Source organism: Leuciscus leuciscus (genome assembly GCF_965113295.1).
Source record: "Leuciscus leuciscus genome assembly, chromosome: 10".
In the NCBI taxonomy this organism is placed as follows: Eukaryota; Metazoa; Chordata; class Actinopteri; order Cypriniformes; family Leuciscidae; genus Leuciscus; species Leuciscus leuciscus.
In genome coordinates, this window is record NC_138734.1 from 23382963 (window position 1) to 23406584 (window position 23622).

Sequence of the window (23622 nt, forward strand, 5' to 3'; positions counted from 1 at the left end):
AGTCCAAGACAAGTCCAAGACCAGGACTTGTCGAGTCCAAGTCAAGACCAAGTCCAAAGAGGTTCGAGTCCAAGACAAGACCGAGTCCAAAAAGGTTCGAGTCCGAGTCAAGACCGAGTCCAGGACTGGAAAAAAAAAAAGTCTGCTAAAAAATATAGCCTATAGAAATTAAATCATTATGTAATAATGAAATAATGAATGATTTTAATTTTATTTAAAATAATTGACTAATTCAAAGAACAACAAAAAAATTATTATATAGCACAACGCTCGTACACTTTGTCCCGTAGATCCATTTCCTCGCTAGAGAAGCGTTCAGTTTTTCCGCTTGCAAATTCCGCCATGTAAATAGCGAATTCGCCATGGCGTGAGCACAACTGGCTTTTAAAGGGAATGTGAGATGAGACTCTGATTGGTTTATTGCACGTTATGCCCAAAACACAGCCATTACTCATTAAGAGAATAGGGACAACCCTTTTAGACCATGCGCTGGGCACGCCAACCATTTTTCCCGTCGTTAAATTACTAAAAGTGTGCTTGTGCCGTGAGCTTTGGACCATGCGCTTAGATCATTAAAATAGGCCCCTTTATGTCTATACATTACATTAACAGATACACAAAATACATATAGCTATCCAATATCTATCAAAAAACTTGAAAGTTGTTCAAAGCACTCATTATTACCAATTTCGTAATAGTTGAAACAAAATATGTATTGATTTTCAGTAATTTTTGTAAATTATTCCAGTCTGTAGGGGCAGCAAAATTAAAATCAGAACAACCATAATAGCTTTTTCTTCTAGGAACATTGCAAAGAATACTTTTAAGGTTTCTAGTGTGAAACATTACAAGGTTGGTTTAGCTAAATATTTTGAAGATGAACTGGTGTTAGTCCTAACAGTGTTCTATAAATCAACATATAGCAATGAAGTTTGCAAGAGATTATACAGATTATATCATACAAAACAGCATGTCCAGATTGTAATTTTTCCCACTGAACCTGAACCCTGGTTGTGGGAAAAAGGTTGTGACCAGTTAAATGTTGCTGATATACGTTCACTATAGACAGTATTAATTATCAGAATGTGTGTGTGTGTGTGTGTGTGTGTGTGTTCCAGGCACAATGCAGGTTCAGGAGAGGCAGAGGATTGTGGAAAAGAGCCGCGTGAATGAGCTGGAAGTGCCGTCCAAGAGAGAACTGGCCATTGTAAGTAAGTCCTGTCTGTCTCAGTCCGCTCACTGAGCCTGAGAAAGACTGCAGATTTAAAAGCTATTACTTAGATTCAAAGACTTGTTTTTTCCTAGAGATCATGGAAGTAAAATAATGACAAATGTCTTTGAGAAGAGAACATGTTGAATTGCACTAATAAAAAAAAAAAAATGCATTGCTTTAACAGTGCTTGCAATTCAATGCATTGTATTTTCAGGGCTTGCATTTTTGGGGGCTGAAATTCAACATGGTTTAATCAGCTTCATTTCCAAAATATTCAGTCTGTTTAAAAACAACACTCCATTTTATTTTACTTTACAAATTAATTTCTACAAATTGAGTGGTTCAAATTCGGCTGAATATTCTACTTTGCACATTTGGGAACGGCAGGAATAGCAGTAGAGTACTGATGCTTAATCTCCATCTGCCGTTAGTCACCTAACCAGCAGGTGGTGCAAGCGGGTGATGACGAGAACCAAAGCAACAGGTTGAGCCATTCATTCATTCATTCACAAAAACTCGTTTAGAAATGGAGCAAGTGGTAAGTTATGATTATCAGGGTCAGTATTTATGCAGAAAAGCTGATTAAGACACGAAAGCTGCATGTATGCTTAATTCAAAGTCTTCATGGTTACTCTTTTCCCTGTGTACGTTTAAGCTGCAATCTACACCACAAAAGAGATATAATGTTATTCCCCCCGATGTGCAGAACATACATTACATCTGAAAAAGACATATATTGCTCTCCTTTGCATTGTTTCCTCAAGTTATAACATGCTTGTGTGGCGTTGTGCTGCAGTACTGGGGTTGCCCTCATATCATACACTCCAGGATTCCCCCCGTTGCAGGACATTTTAAAAACTTAACGTTTAAACACTGGCTTACTGGACTACCAGTGATATAAAAAGACCAAACTCAGTCAGTGTACACCTTATTGATGAAGCATACTATACACAGGTAAGCAGTTTGTTGTTATTTTACTTCCATCAGAGAGTAAAAGTAAGAAAATAACATCACACATCACCGACTTAAGCTGACATTCATGGCTTCTGCATAGTGATGGGCAAAATTGATTTACTAGTTTGGATTCAATTTTCTGATCGATTACACCTCTCTATGTTTTCTCCTATTTGTCTCATTGGTGAACTTTGTTTCAGCTTTCATCATCCTGTAGCTTTTCTGCTGATAATTTCTTCTCAGATTCAGCTTTGTATGCTGAGATTTAGTTTTCTTTATCTTAATTTTGTTCTCCTTTATTCTTCCACTTCTACACAGGGCTGGACTGGTAATCTGGCATACCGGGCAAATGCCCGGTGGGCCGACGTGCTTTTTGGGCAGATACATCTCATACTTTTTTTTTTTTACGGCCCATAAAACTCATACATCGGCGGCCCATTCGTTTTGTTTTGTTTAATGGACGGCGCTGGGTTAGTGCCGGTGTAATGCATTGGTCAAAAAAAAAAGTAAGCGTTAGTTTTTTTTTTCCACTGACAGACCGGCCCATGAAACGCGTAGATCAGCGGCCCATTGGTTGTTTTCTTGATTGACACTGGGCTGGCCCAATCACATCTTTAAACACCTCCCCCTTTGGGCTTTGAGTGAGTGTGCAATGTCAGTGTGTATCTGTCAAAACAGTCTGAGACATGGAGAAGAAACGCAAGGAATGTGCAGAGAAATAGCGTGAAAAATAGATACAGGCCCTTCAAGCAGACGCTGTAAAATGTGTCAAAATATATGTTTTCTGCAGCAGCAGGACCTTCATCAGCTCCCGTGGCTGATGAGGAGGAAAGTGAGGAGGATCAGGAGAGAGATGAGAAAGGGTAGAGTCTGCGGTAAGCAGAACTACGTTCAAAACACTTTGGCTATGAGTGTAGGAACCCATTACCCAGTTACGCATTATTTCCACATCTGCATAGTTGACGATTAAAGAAATTTACTAGAAGTTTAAAGAGACGCGTTTTTATCCATGTTTTCCGCCAAAATAAAAGCTTGATGCAGTTACCGTCAAAATAAAAGATCATGTGCTTATCTCTTTCAAGTTTAGAAATTAGCACAAAACTAATTATGAAAGTTTTCTTTATTTTTCAGTGCATTTGTTTTACAATATATGGCTATTAGGCTACTCTCATGAGATTAATATTATAATTATTATTATGTAGTAGTGTAATATAGACAGACACTGTTACTGTTGCCTTTGGCTTGCTCAGTTGGGGATATTTTGGGGATATTTAATTTAATTTTATCAATCAATAAATTCCTCTTGAAACAAACTTTGTTGTATTATTTTAATTTAATACTGTGAAGCTGCTTTGATACAATCTGTATTGTGAAAAGCGCTATACAAATATACTTGACTTGACTTGACTAAAAAAAGTTTGATTTTTTCTTTGTTTAATTTGCACACTGAATATGGGTTGGAGCTTTTAATTTCAAACCCTCAAACTTCACCAGATTGATGAATATAACATTAAAATGCACAAAATTGTCTTAGGGGGTGCCTGCCCCCAAACCCCCCTAGAAGGACTGAGGTCCACCCACCACAGTTTTACCAAAAATCCTGTGAGAAACACTGGTATTGCTATGCCAATGCAGCTTATAGCTTGTTTTTTGGATGCATCACTGTGGAGTATAGTTCAATTGTATTAATAAATTACAATTTTGTACTTATTTCATCTGTTAACTCTCACTCGTTTACTCACTCATTACATGGCATTAGTGGTTTTAATGAATAGGAGTTGAACAAAAACATATTCAAGGGCGTGCAAAGATGGGTGGTGTTTATGATCATATGTAGTGGGCCAGTCTGGGCCAAAATGCCAGGGCCGATTTTCTGTCCCAGTCCAGCCCTGCTTCTACATTTATACCACTTTGGCTGTATTGTTGTTATTGGTTTTTAATATTTTCCCCTCAACTAAAGAGGTTTATACCTTGCATGCAAAATCCCAAAGACACACTCTTTAAATTCCCTGGCTCTGTTTTTTAATGTATTTACTTTTTGTCCTAATTATCAAGGATCTTTTCTAAATCAGACCGTTTTTTTTTTTCTCTCTTGACAAGCAGTATATAAGATATTAACACTTAATCAACAAGGATGAAAGTAAAGACATTTGTAAAGTTACAAAGATTTATATTTCAAATAAATGCTGTTATATTTAACTTTCTATTCATCAAATAATCCTGAAAACAAAATATATCAGTTTCCACAAAAATAATATGAAGCAGCACAGCTGTTTTTATCATTGATAATAATAATTAATATTTCTTGAGCAGAAATTAGCATATTAGAATGATTTCTGAAGGATCATGTGACACTGAAGACTGCAGTAATGATGCTGAAAACTTTGCATCACAGTAATAAACTAGATGTGAAAGTTCGTCGAGACAAACATTAAGTTGGCTTGAGAAAGTTTGGAGCAGAACGTTTTTTGCTAGGCGGTTGCTAGGATGTTATGGGTGGTCGCTATGGTGTTGCTAGGCGGTTGCTAGGGTATTCTGGGTGGTTGCTGTGGTGTTGCTAAACGGTTGCTAGGGTATTCTGGGTGGTTGCTAGGCGGTTGCTAGGGTGTTCTGGATGGTTGCTAGGCGGTTGCTAGGGTATTCTGGGGGTTGCTAGGCGGTTGCTAGGGTGTTCTGGGTGGTTGCTAGGCTGTTTTGGGTGGTTGCTAGGGTATTCTGGGTGGTTGCTAGGCGGTTGCTAGGATATTTTGGGTGGTTGCTAGGGTGTTCTAGGTGGTTGCTAGGCGGTTGCTAGGGTGTTATGGGTGGTTACTAGGATGTTTTGGGTGGTTGCTAGGGTGTTGCTAGGTGGTTGCTAGGGTATTTTGACCGCCCACAAAAGTGACAAAAAACCGCCCACAAAACCTCGCACAATACAACTTTAACATCATAGGATGTCCTGTTACTTTATCCTCTACAGTAAAAGACCTGGGTGTTATACTCGATTGCAACCTGTCTTTTGAAAATCATATTTCATATGTTACAAAAACAGCCTTTTTCCACCTTAGAAACATTGCTAAGCTACGTAATATGCTATCAGTTTCTGATGCAGAAAAGTTAGTTCATGCATTCATGACCTCGAGACTGGATTACTGTAATGCTTTACTAGCTGGTTGTCCTGCATCCTCAATAAACAAGCTACAGTTAGTCCAAAATGCCGCCGCTAGAGTTCTTACTAGATCAAGAAAATATGATCATATAACACCGATTTTATCATCACTGCATTGGTTACCTATAAAGTTCCGTATTAATTATAAGGTATTGCTACTGACTTATAAAGCCCTAAACGGCTTAGCTCCAGTCTATTTAACGGATCTTTTATCACCCTATAATCCATCGCGCTCTTTAAGATCACTAAATTCAAGGCTTTTGGTCATACCTAGGATATCCAGAACCACCAAAGGAGGGAGAGCATTCTCACATTTGGCTCCAAAACTCTGGAATAGTCTTCCTGATACTGTTCGTTGCTCAGACTCGCTCTCCCAGTTTAAAACTAGATTAAAGTCGCATCTCTTTAGCCAGGCATTCATATAATCCTACAGTTCAAACTACAATCCGGCCTCTAGCTCATAAATGCCAGAGGAGAACTGGCCCCTGACTGAGCCTGGGTTCTCCCAAGGTTTTTTTTCTCCATTAGGTCACCTGATGGAGTTTTAGGACACCATTAGGTCACTTGATGAAGTTTTTCGGTTCCTTGCCACTGTTGCCTTTGGCTTGCTCAGTTGGGGATATTTTGGGGATATTTAATTTAATTTTATCAATCAATAAATTCCTCTTGAAACAAACTTTGTTGTATTATTTTAATTTAATACTGTGAAGCTGCTTTGATACAATCTGTATTGTGAAAAGCGCTATACAAATAAACTTGACTTGACTTGACTTGACTTATTTTGGGTGGTTACTAGGGTGTTCTGGGTGGTTGCTAGGCGGTTGCTAGGGTGTTATCGGTGGTTGCTAGGCTGTTTTTGGGTGGTTGCTAGGGTATTTTGGGTGGTTACTAGAGTGTTCTGGGTGGTTGCTAGGTGGTTGCTAGGGTGTTGTGGGTGGTTGCTATGGTGTTGCTAGGGTATTTTGGGCGGTTGCTAGGGTGTTTTGGGTGGTTGCTAGGCGGTTGCTAGGGTGTTCTGGGTGGTTGCTATGGTGTTGCTAGGCGGTTGCTAAGGTATTCTGGGTGGTTGCTAGGCGGTTGCTAGTGTGTTCTGGGTGGTTGCTATGGTGTTGCTAGGTGGTTGCTAGGGTGTTCTGGGTGGTTGCTATGGTGTTGCTAGGTGTTTGGTAATTGTCACAGATGGTTACTATGGAGTTCTTAGCATGATCTTGGCATGATTTAGCACTTAAAGGTACATTGTGGAGAAATTGTGTTTTTGTCAAACAGCGACCCCTAGAGTCGCTGTGGAATACTTGCACTGTTGTAAATACCCCTCCACCTCTACGTTAGACTTATTTATGTCTTGATATTTATGTGAGATATTGAAAACTGTTCTCATGATAATCGCAAGAATCAACGTCAACAGCGTCGTCTGATATCCCTCAGGACTACGTGATAAATTATACACCTCACAAGAGTTCAGCTAGCAAACTAGTTCGTGAGGCAAGCTAGGCAATAAAACATAACGCAAAAAACACGTAAGAGAAACGAGTGTTTGTTAGCAAGTCTGTTAACAGCTCTGATAATCAAAAGCTGTCTAGACATAAGTGGAAATTATTGGACTGGTCTAATTATCAGCAATGGATGAATGAACAGCATCGTAAAAAAATGACATACTAGCCTACAAGCAAGCGCAACAACATACAACATAGAATGCAAACAAGTTTACAGATAAGAGATTTATTTACTGACCACTAAATGCATTTTCTCAGATCGGATTTCTGATTTATCAAAACGATTCCATTTACACCTGGTCACATAAATGTGTTTTTGCGAAACGGATTTAAATCCGATCTTCAATTCTCGCGCTATATGCAGATTTAATGGAGTGCACGTCACCGAAAGCAACAGATATGAGCTGCATTTTATTGATCATCAGCTAAAATTTCAAAATCAAAGACAGCAATAAGAGAGAGCAGTAACAGCCCTGGTAAGATCATTTCGTTTCTTTACTTTTAATGATGATGATTGTGTGATAAGCGTCTGCGACTTACTTTCACTTTGATTTGCGATAGTTTGCACGTTGGCTTGATGAATCGATGCTCAGCTGCGCTAATGCGTGTTCCACTAGCGTCGTCATATCTGGCAATAACATAACACGCTCTCACACGTTTTTTTATAATTTTTTTTTTAACATTTTTGGGAGGAGTACAATTTACATATGTGGTTTCAACAACCAGATGCACACTTGTCCAGTTTCGTCTGGAATGCGTCTCAGACCTCCTGAAGTGGTTTGAGCGATCGGATTCAAATCCGTCTTGAATGCGTTTCGGAGGACATTTACACCTGTTCTTTTCACGATCAGATAGCTATCCGATCTGAGAAAACGCATGAAGTGGCCAGGTGTAAACAGCCCCCATGACAAAAACATACGCACGAAAGCCGAAAACAAACGCTGGTTGACCTCTCACGTCCATAGACAGTATATAAACGCTCACGTCCAAATTTGAGGAAGTGGTGGGGGAAGTGACGTATGCCGTAAAGCAGTCGAATTTTGTAGTTCTTTTTGTGCTAGGGTTACGACCCGAACCACGTAGTGCCAGTAAAAGCGATACAGACCCCGTCAGGCTATGGCAGACGTGTCATTCAACCTATTGTAAGTCGATGTACACTCACAAGAGTCTTGGAAATATATTATGAAGGTTGAAAAGCTACATAGTGTTCCTTTAACTAATCGCTATTAGCATGTAGCTATTCACTGCTAGCATGTGTAGCATGTTGGAAGTGCTGTTTGCTAGCATGAGTCAAAAGAGCCAAACCTCATCTTTATATGTTCTGATACAGAGATATAGCGCAGTGGCGTAACTTTGTTTTAAAAAGTGGGTGGGACGGGGGGATGCAAAATCATAAATCAGATGTATGTACAATAACATTACGATGTCCAGCAATCGATTTAAATAGTACATTGGGTTTAATTTGTCGTTTAATGAGGTTTGATATATGTTGTTTGTGGTGAGAATTTACACGTGAATAAATACATAGATCCGTTAGGTAAAGAGTACTTTTAAATGGTCCAGTGGCAGAACTTTTGCCAAGCGTGTCAGAGGTTCTGGGTTCTAAGCTGCACACATATAGGTTTTTTATTTTATTTTTAATTTTTCTCATCAAAACCGATTATGTTTATCCGTGGTTGGATATCAGGCAAGGATATGTTTTTATGCATTTTGTTTTGTAATTTCACCGGAACGAATAGAGTCTTGTTGTCGCGTGTTGTTACTGTGCGCGAGCCACAAGAGAACACAGTAGCGGCAACTGATCGCAGCGGCAACGAGCACTTTGATCACTTGATTTAAAAAAACAACACATTTCAGCGCTATATCACCTTATATTTAACAAACGAACTGAATGAATGCTCTGCTAGTTAACTGGAGATGTTTTATTTATTTGTATCGGTACATTCGTGCCGCGAGATGTTTCAAAAGTGGTGGGGACAATATAGACCTTAGTAAAAAGTGGTGGGGACATGTCCCACCCGTCCCACCCGCAAATTACGCCTATGGCATATCTTGCAAAACGGTTGCTAGGGTACTCAAGTTTGGGAGCTGGAAGCATTAAACTTAAGAAGTTTAAAGTGGTTTGAAGTTTAAAGTAGTTTGAAGTTTATGATAGATAGATAGATAGATAGATAGATAGATAGATAGATAGATAGATAGATAGATAGATAGATAGATAGATAGATAAGTTAGATACACACACACACACACACACACACACACACACACACACACACACACACACACACACACACACACACACACACACACACACACACACACACACACACACACTCACTCACTCACTCACTCACTCACTCACTCACTCACTCAGACTACCTCGCTCACACACTCACTCAGACACACACACACTCAGAGTTTGAGTTTAGAGTTTATAAGTGTATAAATTGATGGGTTTATAAGTGTACGAGTTTTTGAGTTTAGAGTTTATAAGTTTAAATGAGTTTAGAGTTCAGAGTTTATTTATGAGTTTAAGACTTCATAAGTCTATGAATTCATGAGTTTATTAGTTAATTAGTTATTAAAATAAGTTAATTAGTTTATTAGTGTATGAGTTTAGAGTTTATTAGTTTAAATGAGTCTCATTGGCTAATATAGTATAGAACGGCAGTTTGGTTTAGTCTTCAAGGTGTTTAGATTTGAATTTTTGTCGGTTGGTGAGTTTGAATCTGAAAACATTCCACAATGAAAAGTCAATGGGAGTTTTTCCGAGTTTTGATCGTCATTTGTAGGAAAACCGTAAGTCCGATCAGTCTGAAAAGATAGAGCACACCGAGTCAGATCAGTTTGAGTGTCTGAGCCGAGTTTGGAGTATGTAGAGTTAAAGCTCTAGGAGGAGATACATATAGAAATGTAATTGTCAGAAGAATAATAATAAGTTTAAATAGGATTTCAGTAAGTTGGCTCTCTCAAGCCAAATTAATTACATTTTAAAATATATTACAATTGAAAACATGTTATTTTAAATGTCAATAATATTTTACAATATTCCTGTTTTTAACTGTATTTTTTTTATCAAATAAATGCAGCCTTGGTGTGAATAAGAAACCTTAAAACATGTTCAGTCTTACCGACCCCAAACTTTTGAACAGAAGAGTAGAATTTAATAGATGTCCATTCTCACGGCCCTGTCTCTATGCATTTAGGAAGTGGTTGAAAATCTAAGAGAAAATCTAGAAGAAAAGCAAGACATGGTGCTGTCCCTCACAAGCATCATGGATAAGATAACTAAAGAAAACCAGCATCTCAGAGTCAAACAGGAAGAGCTACAGGTAACATGTCTCCATTAACGTCTTGCTTTAACTAAAAACAAAGTTTAGCTGCAACAAACTTCACCAATTTTTACTGGTTTTTGTTAGTATTATTTTAGTATGATTGAGATACGTTTTTTGTTTTGAAACTGAAAAATGATTTTTTTTTTTTTATATATCTATAGTTTTTATTACCTTTATTTCAGTTTTAGTTTTAGTTATTTTAGTACATCAATGTAAACTTAATTCAAATGAGAAATGTTCCTTTGACAACTAACTGAAAAAAAAATATTTTGTATATTTAATTTAATTTAAAGTAACAAAAATGTGGTTTTAGTTTTAGTTAACTTGGTTGTATAATGGACTTGACACATTAACAGTTTGGCTTCCTTTTTGCAGGCCAAAAAACAAGATTTATATGAGCAACTGATGCAAACCAAGAGTGAGATGGAGTCTCGGCAAAAAGATCTGACCATGGAGAACCAGGACCTTAAAATCACTCTGGAGCGAGAAGAGGCATCTCTCTCAGCCCTGCAGGAGGAACTGAGGTACCTGCGGGGGCAGATCCAAGAGCTGGAGGAGAGAGGAGCCGGGACCGACTCAATCCTGTCTGAGAACCAGCGACTGAAGGGCTACTTGCAGGAGGAGAAACAGAAATTACGCAACTTCATGAGCCAAAGGGAAGCACTGATGGCCGAGGCTCAGGTGTTGCGGAAAGAGCTCGATAAAGAGCGGAAGGCAACGGACAAGCTGAAGGAAGAACTGGAGCAAATGAGTCAGAAAGAGGAGGATGTTGAGGGCAAGACGGATCCCGAGACCGAAGAACTGCAGGCTCAACTTCAGGAGCTCGAAAACAAGTTGAAGTTTGAGCAGCAGCGCTCTGATCTTTGGGAGAGACTGTACGTGGAGTCGAAGGAGGAGAGAGCCAAGGGTGACAGGGATGCAAAGACCAAGATTCCCAAGGATGGGATGCTAGGAAAGGTGAAAGAAACGTTTGATGCTGTGAAGAATTCCACCAAAGAGTTTGTGCACCATCAAAAGGAGCAGATCAAGAAGGCCAAAGAGGCGGTTAAAGAAAATCTCCGTAAATTTTCCGACTCCGTTAAATCCACGTTCAGGCATTTTAAAGACTCTGCCTCGAACGTGTTCAACCATGAAAAGAGGTTTCAAGCCAGGAAACCCGAGCATCAAACGTTTCAGCAAGAGCAAGGAAACAAACGTGCCGAAGATTGGCAGCCTCAGAAACCTTTACACCGACATCCTCGCAAATCAACCATTGACTCTTTCTTTCCCGCCGATCGCAACACACGCAAACCTGGTAATCAGAAAGCCTACACCACTATGGGTCAGAAAATGTCACTCAAAGGCTGTTCGGGTGTTTTTGACTGTGCGTATCAGGAGTCGATGAGTCTGTTCAATAAGGCCATGGACCCCATTCGTGCGGATGAGTTTAACGAACTTCTGCGCAGTTATTTGCATAAAGAAGTCAGCCATTTCCACCACTGGAGAGAGCTGGAGAACTTCATCAATAATTTCTTCCATAACGGCGTCTTCATCCACGACCAGATGCTGTTTACGGACTTTGTTAGTGGCGTTGAGGATTACCTTGAGGAAATTGATGAATATCACAGTCTCAGCGATGATGTGTTTGAGGATCTGGACGACTACATATACCGGCACATATTTGGAGATACGTACTTAAAATACTTTGGGCCAAGGTAAGCCATTTTGTGGTGTTGAAATAATCTTCTTTGTTACTAAACTTTGGAGATATTGCTAGTGGAGTTATAAACATGAGCCTGCTTTACTTCCATAATTTGCATATTACTTTGCACATTACATTTTATCCATCAGGAATGGATTCTTCATTATGCTCTGTTTCACAACGCATTAACTACGGTAACTTTTTAGTAAATATCAACGCTTAAAAATAATCTAAATTGATAAGTACATAAAATTATGTAAAGGTAGTAAAAGTACTATAGTTTGGCAAATGTAGGTGTTCGTATACTGATGTTATAATTGTTTATTTGGGAATGAAGGCAACGGAGTTAAATCCACAGGCCAGTGTTATTTATTTTTATGACCTTTTTATGTACTTCGTATATAAAATTGTATTTATTAATATTTTGAGTTTTTTTTTTTTTTATATTTTAATTTAAAAACCAAACACTGTGTTTAAAAAACACTGTGTCCTCTCTGGATACATTGTGTCACTACTATAAAAGAGCAATATTTATTGTTTTTTTTTTAGATAATATCTGTAAAATTCTGTTTTAAACTATCAAAACACACAGATTGTCCATATAGACTTGTATTAGAGAAATGCAAAAGCCTGTCTGATAACATGGTGGATAGCAACAGTCCTTAAGGGAGAATTGGCCACTGGCCAGTAATGTTTATGAGGAGGAGTTTAGCAAAGGGTCGGTTGGGGTTGGATTGTGAAAAGTGAACATTTGAACCCGGAATAGAGCCAGTGATGGGTGATTTCTTGTCTGTAATCATTTTTAGTACATACTAGCATGTTGTACTACATTTAGCATGTTCATAACCATGTTCATCTCTGTTGCTTCTCTGTCTGTAGGTCTGAGAAACAGTAGAGTCTGCATGTTGACACGCATGAGGCTTTGTGGCAAACCCTAAACAATTTCCTGTTTGTAAATTTACAGTCGTCCCTTCAAAGCGCCAGGGTCGAAGGGTAAAGCATGGGGTCATTGTCAGCGGCAACAGAGGAAGCATCAGCAGCCACGACCTCGGCCTCAGAGAACGAAGAAATGGAGCCAATCAGAACACGACCCCAATCGGCAGTTCACAGATGTCAAAATAGAGCTGGGTCCCATGCCCTTCGATCCCAAATATTAAAAGAAACATTTTAGTTCTTTGTAATATTGCTCCTTTTTTTTGCATTTGTTTTATCTTGGAGGAGATTAAAGAATGCTTTGGATTTTTGCACATGTAAAATACTGTTCTAATGCTGGTTGAATGATTCTAGTGTGTTTCTCTTTCTGCACTACAGTGATGGAAAATCGTTTTGAACGCATACCAAGTGGGTAAATTATTTTGATTCGGGCTAGTAACCAAAAAGCACTTTGTATTGTGTCATTTTAAATAATTCATTACTATGGTTTTCTAAACAAAAAAACGTATGTTCCAGTTTGCTTAGGAACAAATAACCAATCAAAATAAATGATATTGAAAAAAAGCTCAGATGTTCAGATTTAAAATAATTAAAAGATTACGCATCATTATAAAGGTAACTTTGAAGTGGTCTGGTTTGACTGGTTGTCACTTGGCTGTTTTATTTGAGCATGCTAATCAGTTGTTAGTTCACTATTTCCCCCCTCTTTTTTTGTGTGTGGTTATCGGCTAAGTAACATTCCTTGTTTTGTAACAGTTGTAAGATGCACTAGTCATCTGCTCTAATGTAATTGAACACAAATGCACTTAACTGCTTAATGTTGCACTTAAACTGTAGAATAAAAGTCTTTCTATGCTTCATTGGTAATTGTTTTCCTGCTTTGACATATTAAGCTAAAAACAGATCTGGATTTTACACTGGAAAAGTGTTTGTGATTCTGGTGTGAAATTAGAGACAATGTAACAAAACAAAAGCAAATCTTTATATAAGTTTGCAATCGGTTGTACATCTTCAAACTATAAAAATGAATCAATCTACAGTCCAGATCCTCTGGTGTATATTAGTATGTTTTTCCCCACTCGACCTTCAGGAAAGTGAGTGTGGAATAGTTCAGCTTGTTTGGTAAATCTGTTTTCCTCCAGGAATGCTGCAATCTCCTAAAAGAGAAAGAAACAAAATTAGTCTCAAGAAAATAAGTGAAGTATTTAATCAAACCTCTAAAATGAAGTATTAAACTGTAGGTCCTGCAGCATTTGCGGTCCAAACAAAAATGATTCCTCAAATCACGTGAGCAATTGGATTTACGACTTGCAGAGAAGTACTACCTCAGGTTTCTTCAGTAAGTGTAAACATCAAGTGATTTAATTTGACTACATTTAACTGCTTTTGATCTTTTACCTTCTCCAGGAAGTCAAACAGCACTATATGTGATGGTAACGTCGACTGAGATGGAAAGGATGTTTTGAGCCAGTGAAGAGGGTTGGAAAAGAACACGGCTGCTTCATCCACATACTCCTCATTTCCTGTGAGATCAGGTGGACACTCCAGGAAACGCAGTTTGAGGGGACAATGCAGGTGACTAGAAAACACAAGGGGAACCATGATGTCACATCATCATATTGCTTTAACCCTATAAAGCCTACTGTATCGTATTTGATATGTAATTTCTAAGGCGTCTAAATGATCAACATGATCAAAACTTTGCTGAAAAAACTGTTCTGTACAAAATCTACCACATGCCTTCTATCATGTGATTGATTGCTTTTTTAGCAAGTAAAAGGCCTTTTAGGATAATTGCAAAACCATATAGGGCTACATTCAGGTCGTGGTTCACGTGTTGTTGTTTTGTTTTGTTTTTTTGCTGTGAAATCTTTACTGATTCTTTTATATTGCTAGTAATATTTCAAGACGAACACTTACTGGACTTAGACAACTTAGATTTACTTGATTATCCATACACTTTTTTTTTCTTCTTTTTTTGAAAAATCATGTTGAGTTAGTATCAAATATGATACATCAGGGCTCTGATTAATGTTTATTTGTTCACCCCTTAAACATTGTATTGCTTTGCATTTTGTTTTAAAACTACAGATTTGATCATAAAACTAAGCATTTAAATATCATTATGTAATACATATTAGCAGATATTGAGCGACAACTGATATTTAAATGCATTTTATGCAAGTTGTTGCAAAGTTGTTCATATTACTTTTTGGTCATATAAATGTCAGCAACTGCACCAAATTGCAAATGTTTTTTTCCTCCATATTCATACTACATCATACTATATGAGCCATAAAAGCTTGAAACATTGTTTCTAACATGTTTGTATTCTGAATATGCAGATGCTCACCTATACAGTGGTGTGGAGTGACAGGGCATGAGGAACAGCAGCTCAGTTGAGTTCTGCGAGTCGCTGATGTCACAGAGTCGTTGCAGCTCATGCATGACATCCAGAGTTCCACGCTGGTGAATTAAACCAGTATACAAGGCAGGAAACAGATTGAGCACCAGCAGTGCACCAGCAGCAGTTTTCCTCCACGCTTGTAGCTTCGCTAAAGATATACCTGTCAGTTAGAGCACACAAAGACTTTCAGAGCAGTTTCAAATCTTCACAAACTGCTAAATACTTGGCAAGAAATACTCACCGCAAAATATCATACAGAATGGCAACACTGGATAAATAAACCGGAACTCCTTGTGTGCGAGCAAACTGCAAAAAGCATATTTCATGAGATAAATACATAAATAAATACAAACGTAAATGGTTGTCCATGCAGAAGTTGCTGACACAATGCTATGGCATCTTGGCCTGACTATATGATATGTTGTCTCTAGATAAGTGTTACAGATTTTCTCAGTGCACCTGTAAATGGCTGTAGTCCATAAGATGGTTATTAGCAGGATTCTGTGCTTTTTGGTGGCCAGTGAACATCCGTGCATGAAGAACGGTAAGTGAGGTCCGATCACGACCAGCAGACCCTGAGTGAAGTACCAGTGCCACGGATGAGCTCCATAAAACTCCGCCACATTGTGCAGCACATTAAATTTCAGGAAGTTCCACTGGACAAAGATCCACTTCAGAAATACAAACACATGATGGTCATTCTGATAATACATGCAATTCATACTTCAATCAAAGCCTGAAAGCTTCATGTTTTCAGTTTCGGTATTTATTTTATATTTATATATATCCTAATATCAGACTTTATTATTTTTTATGAAAAATGCAGTTCCTTATTCATGTCATTGTTATTCTTAAACTATTTTAAAAACATTTTTGTTAATTAAAAAAATTAAGCTGAAATAAGATCAAATACAAAATATTAGATGACAAACTTAAATGCAACTAAGTTTTAGTTGAAGTGCTAAAATTACTAAAACTGAAATGAAAAAAAAAAAAAGTTAAATAGAAAGTGATAAAATGACAAAAGCAAATAGCTAAAAGTAAATTGAAAATGAAAAATATTAATAAATACTATAATAGTATTTGTTATTTATATTATAATATTAAAATTACACTGATTCACGTCTTTTGATTTGGGTTTGAAATATGACATCATGATCTTTACGGACTTTGTGAGCAACACTATCTATCCCTTCAAAACCAGTAGTGTTTGAAATAAAAAAATGCGTTTGGTGTCTTGGGCTTTTTGTTCAGTAGAGAAATACACATTATTTTTTCAATCAGAAAGTCTGTAAAAGCAGTAAAAAATACCTTTCCATAGAACACAGAGTCTATCAGTGTCGAGACGGCCAGTGCAAGAGCCCTGCACAAATGATGGAAACATTCATGACCTAACAAAGACTATTGCTGGTATCCAAATTACAAGTGAAAACAAATGCAACATGTACACAATGGGAATGCATCGCTGTGTGATGAGCTTCAGCTTGTTCTGTTCCCCACAGAAATGATAGAACAGCAGAGGAAGCCAGACGATCAGAGCTGTGGGACGGATGACTACGGCCAAGGACACCAGACACAAATACTTCCAGCTAAAAAGGAGAGAAAATGAAAAAGTTTAATCTATGAGTCTGAAAGGTTTGTGCAATCACTAGTGTGTAGTAGAGCTGCACGATTAATCGTTAAACGATCGCAATCTTATTCCTAAATGACAACGATTTGCTGTCTGTTAAAGGTTGGGTAGGCAATGTTTTTCATAAACACTTTTTTGTTATACTGGTTGAAACTCTTCACATTCTGATAGCAAACAATAATAGAAGTGATCTAAATATTATAAAATGTACATACAGTACATCTTCTGTGGAAGTCTCAGGACCAAACAATGTTCGCCCAATCATTGCATTTGGTCCGAATGCAAAGATATGATGTCCTACCTGCCTGTCAACGTATGTATTTGCATATCTCCAAATGCTCACGCAGAGAACACACGTCATCAGCGCGTTCCATGAGGCTATGCAGAGTTGTGGACAGTCACTGAGCGCTGCAAACAAACAGCAGCCACCTTTTACAGTTCCTCCTGAACCAAAACAACAAGTTCATGCCAAAACTACTGTAATTAGGAGATGGCAACCCGTGACGTTCTAGCCAGAGCTCTTCCCATCCTCAGACTCGGATTTATGCATTTCTGTAAATGCTGAACTGAATCTGCAGCAGTCAGGTGGTACAAGTCAGCACTCTTCAAGTTGTTTACGTTCTTTGGGACATGAGGTGATTTAACACTGTGTCTCGTAGTGCTTTGTGCTGTGCGTGTTCATGTGTTTTGGGGGCGTGGCTTTGGAGATTTAGCAAAATTGCCTACCCTACGTTTAAACCTTTGACAGGTACAATTTCAAATTTGCGCTGGTGCTGCTGCTGAGACAGGGAGAACAGTTGTCATTTATAGGTATGAAACAGCCTATAGTCTATAGAAACAAATAGTCTTTTCAACCACACAGTATCAACATTTCTGTGTTACAAACATTCAAATGATCACAGAAGTACTGGGATATAGGTTTATAGTTCAGATATAAACACTGATGTCTACGATAGCGATCAAAATAGAGCTTCAAATAAAGATTGTATCCATTACATCGTTACACCAGTAGGTGACGGCAAGTGACTTAATGTATTTGTCATTAAATCATCCATTCAAGAGATTCATTCAAAAACGCTGATTCATCTTGTGACACTGTCACTTTAATTTAAGTGTTCCTTTGGAACAGGAACGCTTATGGTTGCTCAGAACGTATTACATTGGTTACATATAATGTTTATGTATGATGAATGATACTGGTATATATTCCTGTGTAATATATTTAGTTTCCACTGTGTATTTTGGGTAAGAATGTGGGATGTCTCTTTAAGGCCTTGGCCGCCCGCAATTCCTATGGAGGCGCCTTCAAGCTTACTTAAGGGGGTGGAGAGAATCAGCAAAGGAGGGTGTGTTTTGAACAGATGGCGCCAGTATTGTTTGCTGCAGCTATAGAGATTTAAAGCCTGTTCCTTATGGTTTGAGAGCCTGGTCAAACGATACGTTAACGAGACTGCTTTAATGGGGGAGAGAAGGACAGAAATTTATTCAACCACCTGGACTGTTTATTCGTGTGCGCATCTCTGGTAAGAGGACGTGCTCGGACCCAAACTTGCCAACTGTGTGAGTTAACATTGTCCGACGATCTACGGAGCTGGTGAGATCAGCTTCATTTTTGTATCTTGTTGGCGTGGTATACCACTGGATCAACGCTCTACTTTTTTCCTTTTTTTTTGTTGTGGATTACGTTTTTTCGTTACGTTCCGACAAAGGATTAATCTCGTGGACTAACTGTTTCCTGGTTGGAAAGACTGTAGCGCGCTCCTGAGCCAGCCTGGAAGGTTTCATTGAGTTGGAACTTTTAGTTTAATTTTGTGGACTGGGACAAGAAAGGGGGAAATGTGGGGTTGCACGGGATATTTGATTCCTTTATAATATACTGCGCTAAGCGCGTCATTCAATTGAACTGTTGGGTGAGTCTTTTGTTGATGATGTTCAGCGCCGTCTGAATATTTGCTTGTTGCTGTGTGCCTTATCAACTTCTTTACATCTTTTTCTTAGGCATATTTATCTGTTTAAGAAAGCATTGAGTATGTGACATTGTTGAAGTTTTGTGGTATCTGTGATTACTGCTTTCATTCCAAAGATCCCCTTGTGCGTTTATAGTAACACAGCTGTTTAAAAAGAACATTAATTAGTTGAGTGTTACAATCTAGTCTCTATGAGTGACTCATTGAATAATTCATTCAAAAAGTTTATTTTTTATTTTTTTATCATTCAAATTAAATAAATGTTTTTTTGAATAGACTGCAGCAATTAACATTTTATCGAAACCCCTAGAAAATTACATGTTATTTTGTTTTGGGAGAATCGTGATTTCTATATAAAACAAATAAATCTGGATAAATCTAGAATCGTGCAGCTCTAGTGTGTAGATAGGACACTAAATTATGCACCTGTTGTGCATTTTGGAGCCGGGTAATGGGTAAAAGCAAAGTGCTAGGGTGCTCAGAACCGTTTCCATGGTGTTGGTCAGAGTCCGACTGCAGCAGTACCAGGTGAACCATGAACACAGCTGACAGAAACACTAAGAAAACACAGCAGAACTGAGTGGAACGAACACAGAGCATTCAAGCTTAATGCATTGTTTGTGTATCTGCTTGATGATTATCAAGGGAACATCATCTTACTGTCCATTTAGCTACATCTGGGGTTTCCCACTGCAGGATGAGGTGGTACAGCTTCACGTCGGCATATGCCGCCAGCAGTGCCTGGAAAACACGTGGCAAAAACACCTGCAAAAACAGGTAAACATGTTAAGAAAACATTACACTTGCTGTCAATATAATACACTGAAGTCTTACCAATAGATACGCTGTGTCATAATTCATCAGATCCAGGAGTTTATACATCAGAGCGAACAGGAGAGGATAAGAGTATCCTCGGATGCCTTCCTTCCATTCCCAGGTCTCGTAGCCATAAGTGAGAAACAGGTTAAGGATTTCATTTACAGTGAATGTTTCTAAAGTATTATATTAAAACTAAACTACTTTTTTGCAGTTCAGGCCATAAGCAAGGATATCTGAAGACCATTCGATGGGAAATCTCAAGGGACTGCCAGTACTCATCTGGGACGAAGCTGGTCTGAACAAGGAGGCAGTTGAGCAGGCGGAATATGACAGTGAAAACTGAGACACTGATGCCAAAGAATTCTGCAGAAATGACAGTTAGCAGGTGCAGATAGTAGAAGCTGGGTCACTGATGGCCAATATAATGCTGATTAATATAATGGATGTTTTACTTTACTTTAGTTGTAGCACTAATTCTGTAGATTTGAAAATCATGATTTTCCCTATTATTGTTGAATCACGGAAGCTACACCAGATATTTTGCCAAGAGATCTCTATTTATTATTTTATACATGTATCAGACATAGGAGAGAAACAAGCATAAAAGAATAAGGCTAGACATGGGAGGTGGTCTTCATTCCAGAGACTGTTCCCCATTTCTCTATCCCCTCATCCCATCATGCCAGCTGTAAATGGTTTCTCTGTGTTTCTCCTCCCTCACCCCCTCATGCCTCTATGTTTTTCCTCCCTCTCACCCCCTCATGCCTTTGTTTCTCTGAGTCAGTACAGTAAGGATTGAGCTTATATACACCACCGAGCGACTTTCAACTTCCTTGTAAGGTAGAAAAACATGTTGCTTATGTTTAAAAATGAAACATATTTTTACGTAATGGAACCTCATGCTTACACATGGTACAATCCACTTTCCATATTAAGAAACAATACCTCGGTGTATACATTCGTGGTACATTTGCATCAGTTGAAAAACATTCCTTTCCTTGTAAAGAACAGACCAACTGTACACATTTGATGTATCATATCTCTGCTCAGTGAACGTTGCATTGCACACATACCTCTAGGCAAAATATGTAACTCTCCCAGCTCCCCTCCCTGTGTCTAAAATATGAACCTTAAACACGTGTCCATGAGTCTAACTCATACATTTTAAACTTCATAAGATAATACAAGTGATTATGAATACTAATAAAGAATACATAATATTGATACATAAATATTGATATACAGATATATTTAATAATGAAATTATTAAAAAAAGAAAGAAATTGTAGTCTTCAATTTCTAATTTATTCTTAATGTGAGTTTCATTGGACATTCATTGCAGTTTAAAAAAAATAGCTTTCTAAAAGATCCACTTCAGAAATACAAACACACAATCATTATAAATACTTTACCATTTAAATGCAATTAAATAAATATATGATAAATACTATTTAAATAGCCTACATATTTATTATTATTAATAATAATATTATTTATTGCTGGCAGTAATTTTGGGAGGGAATAGGGAAATATATTTAATTGTCTTAATAATATACTTCAATATCTTTAGGATTATTATGTCAAAATGTAATGGTTTACAGTATTTAAACAATATTCATGTTTTATATATATATTAAATGAACGATCTATGTGCGCAAAACTGTCTATTTATAGAAAGCAATATTCATGTTACAGTTCCCAGAATCCAGCCAATTTATGTTAATTTAATGAAATGGTTATTATCTATTATATGATTTTCTTCCCATTAAAACACTTTTGGCTGTAAAGTGAGTCTAAACCCCAGGTTCAGGACTCTCACCAAGTGTTTGAGGTCTCCTGTCATCTGTGCTGTACAGAATGGAGCTCCTCTTCCTCAGTCTCACTGATTCACATGAGGATTTGTTCTGTTTGAAGCGCTCTCGAATCTTTTCCATGTCGCCACATTAACCTCAAATGGGGTTCAATGTTCAGCATTTTAACTCCGACTGTAAATGTTCATTTTCTGGCGCTTTTACTAAGTGCTTTCTGCCTTAAATGTGGAACCTGGATTCATTTCCGTGTTTGGGTCATGGTGTCTCGTAGAGTTATAAACATAGATGCCTAATTAGCGGCCGTTTCATCAATACTCGTAAGCCATATTGGAGCGGTCCGTGAACAATCGACTGAGCGTCTGCAACCGTAGTTAGACGCGTCACGCATGTATTCATATCTATACACGAAATAGACTCCAGCAGATGATTTTGCTGAACTAACACAAATACAAGAAGACGAAGACATCAGCTGACACTACATTAAAAAGTAACCATAGTTAAAGTAAAAACATTAACAGTACCTCAGCAAATAACTATTGTACTATTGTTTTAATACTTATAAAAACACAAACCAAGACATTCTCACATGTGAAAGGTTATCCCATTTCTTCGGGAATTTAAATCTCGACGGTTTCACAACCAGAAGCTGTGCTATAATGTGGCATCATTGATTCTTACTGTGAGTGTCGGCACGCTGACCGTTGCAAGATGGCGGGAGCACCTACGTGTCCGAAGCGGTGCAATGTGGATCTACGTATATATACCTATGATGGCGACCGTCCCACAGTACCTCATGAATTATGTATTAAGGACATAAATGCAGGTTTTGTGACGCTTAATATGTAATGTTTATAATAGTTTTAGGTTAATTTACATATGTTTCGTGGCTCATTAAATAGGCTCTGAAACATTATTATTAATGTATTTTGAAAAGAAAAAAAAAGGCGGAAATGTAACCTACACGTCGCATTTGGCCTGCGTGTTGCCGTAGTCGTTCGTTCGTCCTTGTCTTACATGTGCTTTAACCTTTTTTTTTTTTGTCAATGGTTTTGACTGTTCACGTCTGTCAAAACTCAGTTACATTTTGGAAAATATTGAAAACATCAGGGTGAGTAAGAAAAACAGTAATTAGACGTTAGAAAATTTGACGTGGTATAGTGTTATCGTAATGTTCCTGCGTAAGCTTCAATGTTTAAGTGAATATTGTCATCTACAATACACGCTGATGTACTGTAATGTACAGATTGTGCAATTATACATCATTAATGCATATGCAAAATACTATTAACAGAAGATCTGATAAACAATATGTAGTAACTACTGAATTTTCTTTTTTTCTTTTCAGGAGTGGGATGTTTTGTGTCTCTAATGGGCTGTGTTCCTTCATAACATAAGATCATGTTTGGAAGACGGATTCCCTTTAATCAGATAGCAGTTGCTACTCTGGTTGGAGTGGTGGGAGGTGTGTATATATACAGGCCTATATTTGAGGCACCCAGAAAACCTCCAGCAACTGCACCAGATCAAGACCTCAAACCAGACTCAGAGGAGCAGAGAGCGGAAGCCACCCAACAAGAAGTACAAGCAAATGCATCTGCAACCAAAGACTGATGTTGAACAAGAGTTTGTGTGAGAGTTTTAATGTTAAATGCTTGTTATTTTCATATACTTTGTAAATGACCACTAAAAGGTTCTAAATAAAATGCCTTATTGTCACTGCAAATAAGCAAAAACAATTCTACACCATTCTGTTCATTTATGGATGCACTGTCTGTATACTGTATTGACAGTAAATTTGTTTAGATAAATGGCTTTTTTCCTTTTGCAATAAAACTAGCGAAGTTGCATGTATACATTAGTATTTTATATGCAATAGTAAAGTTAGAATATAATATATATTTAGGCTTAAAGGGATAGTTTACCCAAAATAAAAATTCTGTCATCATTTACTTTTACATTTGTTTACAGGGGCAGTGCACATTAATAAACATACGTAGATGTAAATGTGGCCAAATTAGCCAAAAAGGCTATTTTTCATCTGTAGACCCTTGACAAAATGTTTTTTTTTAAAAAGTCACCCTTTAAAAAAAAGCATCTTATATTAATACACACACAAGATAATGTTTTTTTTTTTTTTTTTTTACAAAAATGTGTAAACATTCACTGATAGAAGCTACCTTTGACGTCATACCACCAGATGCCGCTACACACAGACTTACGGCTCTGAAAGA

General features: G+C 37.8%; 3 protein-coding genes across 4 annotated transcripts in view; 2 read left to right on the forward strand and 1 right to left on the reverse strand.

The window, feature by feature from the left end:
* The window catches only part of ccpg1 (cell cycle progression 1), a 30533-nt gene extending 16916 nt beyond the window's left edge, over positions 1 to 13617 (forward strand). Inside the window, exons 9-12 of the mRNA XM_082182739.1 lie at positions 1083 to 1207; positions 10015 to 10140; positions 10519 to 11837; positions 12789 to 13617. Of these exons, the coding sequence (XP_082038865.1) occupies positions 1083 to 1207; positions 10015 to 10140; positions 10519 to 11837; positions 12789 to 12981 (1763 nt within the window). The 3' untranslated portion in view covers positions 12982 to 13617. The remainder of the gene's footprint in view (positions 1 to 1082; positions 1208 to 10014; positions 10141 to 10518; positions 11838 to 12788) is intronic.
* A 100-nt stretch (positions 13618 to 13717) lies between these two features.
* On the reverse strand, positions 13718 to 21925 carry pigb (phosphatidylinositol glycan anchor biosynthesis, class B). Of its 2 annotated transcripts, none has more exons than XM_082183014.1 (12): positions 21400 to 21925; positions 19814 to 19875; positions 19596 to 19713; positions 19422 to 19526; positions 19188 to 19318; positions 16613 to 16753; positions 16476 to 16527; positions 15624 to 15835; positions 15406 to 15470; positions 15111 to 15324; positions 14156 to 14336; positions 13718 to 13914 (listed from the first exon to the last, which is right to left on the reverse strand). In XM_082183014.1, the coding sequence occupies exons 1-12, from the start codon at positions 21421 to 21423 to the stop codon at positions 13792 to 13794; spliced, it is 1428 nt and encodes a 475-aa protein (XP_082039140.1). In that variant the 5' UTR covers positions 21424 to 21925; the 3' UTR covers positions 13718 to 13791. The 2 variants fall into 2 exon arrangements, with proteins under 2 accessions (XP_082039140.1, XP_082039139.1); XM_082183013.1 differs by having other exon boundaries at positions 19814 to 19943; positions 21400 to 21920.
* Positions 21926 to 22163: 238 nt separating this feature from the next.
* Positions 22164 to 23242, forward strand: pigbos1 (PIGB opposite strand 1). The gene is made up of 2 exons (XM_082183145.1): positions 22164 to 22499; positions 22737 to 23242. Exon 2 carries the CDS (start codon positions 22790 to 22792, stop codon positions 23000 to 23002), a length of 213 nt encoding a protein of 70 aa, XP_082039271.1. The 5' UTR covers positions 22164 to 22499; positions 22737 to 22789; the 3' UTR covers positions 23003 to 23242.
* The last annotated feature ends 380 nt before the right edge of the window (positions 23243 to 23622 follow it).

What these genes read in the sequence shown, in the direction of transcription:
- pigb (XM_082183013.1), bottom strand. Translation starts at nt 21,514, where the DNA reads ATGGAAAAGATTCGAGAGCGCTTCAAACAGAACAAATCCTCATGTGAA. An exon ending in CAGCGATGCATTCCCATTGT is followed by an intron (nt 16,528 to 16,612) that starts GTACATGTTGCA and finishes TCATTTGTGCAG; the next exon opens with GGCTCTTGCACTGGCCGTCT. An exon ending in CACTCCACACCACTGTATAG is followed by an intron (nt 14,337 to 15,110) that starts GTGAGCATCTGC and finishes TGTGTTTTCTAG; the next exon opens with TCACCTGCATTGTCCCCTCA.
- pigbos1 (XM_082183145.1), top strand. Translation starts at nt 22,790, where the DNA reads ATGTTTGGAAGACGGATTCCCTTTAATCAGATAGCAGTTGCTACTCTG.